The 1,287-nt window shown below is 46.1% G+C and overlaps 1 protein-coding gene across 1 annotated transcript; it reads left to right on the top strand.

Moving 5' to 3' along the window:
* Nucleotides 1–196: 196 nt before the first annotated feature.
* LOC119593696 lies at nt 197–1,272 on the top strand (the record flags this gene model as incomplete). Its single annotated transcript, XM_037942652.1, is given in 2 exon segments — nt 197–524; nt 618–1,272. Coding segments are annotated over 2 exon segments (870 nt in total). The 5' UTR covers nt 197–266.
* Between the last annotated feature and the right edge of the window lie 15 nt (nt 1,273–1,287).

Genomic DNA, 1,287 nt, shown 5'->3' with positions numbered 1-1,287 from the left:
TATGAATCACATTAACATTCTCTTAGTTTCATCATCTGCACTGGAACCTCAACGTTCAGCTCTGCAGTGCGTTTACAAGAAAATGGAAATAGGCTGAACATGGGTCAAACCCGTACTGGAGCTTCCCCCTCCTCGTCAGTATAAATAGTGCTATTTACTGAATCCTCGCCATTGCTTCCAACAAGTACTATAAAAGGCTATGCTAAGTCATCCTATCTGCCTTTCCAAATTTCTCTACAACGAAACCAATTTCGACAAACCTCGCCATGTCGGATTACCCACCTCAAGATGCCTTCTACGGCGTTGTCGGAGGCGCCGATGAATATCTAAGTACCAGTTTAATATGTGGCACACAAAGCTCCAATGTCTGTGAAGATGAAGAGTACATTGCCAACTTTGATTTGGATCTTCTGGCAGCCGAACTATGGCCTGAGTCGAGCGTTGAAGGAGCAGCATCCGACTTGGCGTCTTCTGAAGGCATTTTCAGTGCCACATCTCTCTGTTCGCAAGACGAGGATTTCTTGGTACGGATATGGCAGTTTTTCCTTTAGATAAAAACTGTATGGGGCTGTCAACATTTGCAAGCAAGATAACTAACGGTATTATAATCTTTACAGGGCCTTGGTGCAGTCAACCCCAATGACTTGTTTAGCAGTGGGATGCAACCGCCATATCCATCGTCTTACACCACGGACGGATATGCTCCTCATCAGTATTCCGAGCAACAGGCTACTTCCTCTTATTATCAGCCTCAGTTGCACCTTTCTCAATATGATGACAAATTGGGAGGATCTCGTCAGCAAATGAATATTTTTCAGCCATATGACCAGCATTCTGGATATGATTATCATAATGACCACCAACAATCAGGTATTTCTCATGACTGGGACCAACAGTTTGATGTCTTACAACACCAAGGTGTAGCTACTGCTTGTGTGTCTAGTAGTGGCACTTCAAAGAAAAGGAAAGGCTATCGACATCGGCATCAGCGTCAGTTCCTTAGCAGCGCTGAGGAACGAGATCAGCGGTCCCGCGTCCTCAACAACGAGGCTTCGGCCATTTACCGAAGGAAGATGCGCGATCTCCACGACAAAGCTCGCACGGAGCTTGATGGCCTTGAGCAGAGGAACCAGCAACTGACACAGAGGTTCCGCCTCCTTCAGAAGTTCTGCTCCGGATACAAGGCTCGCTTGGAGGCTCTCGGCGTTCCAGTGACGAACAGCTTCTAATAAGGACATTATCACCTAATCCAAAAGGACAGTATGACCCAGTGTTTATAACTTTTTG

This window comes from Penaeus monodon, chromosome 32 (assembly GCF_015228065.2).
Source record: "Penaeus monodon isolate SGIC_2016 chromosome 32, NSTDA_Pmon_1, whole genome shotgun sequence".
Lineage (NCBI taxonomy): Eukaryota > Metazoa > Arthropoda > Malacostraca > Decapoda > Penaeidae > Penaeus > Penaeus monodon.
This window is presented reverse-complemented; position numbering and strand designations above follow the sequence as displayed.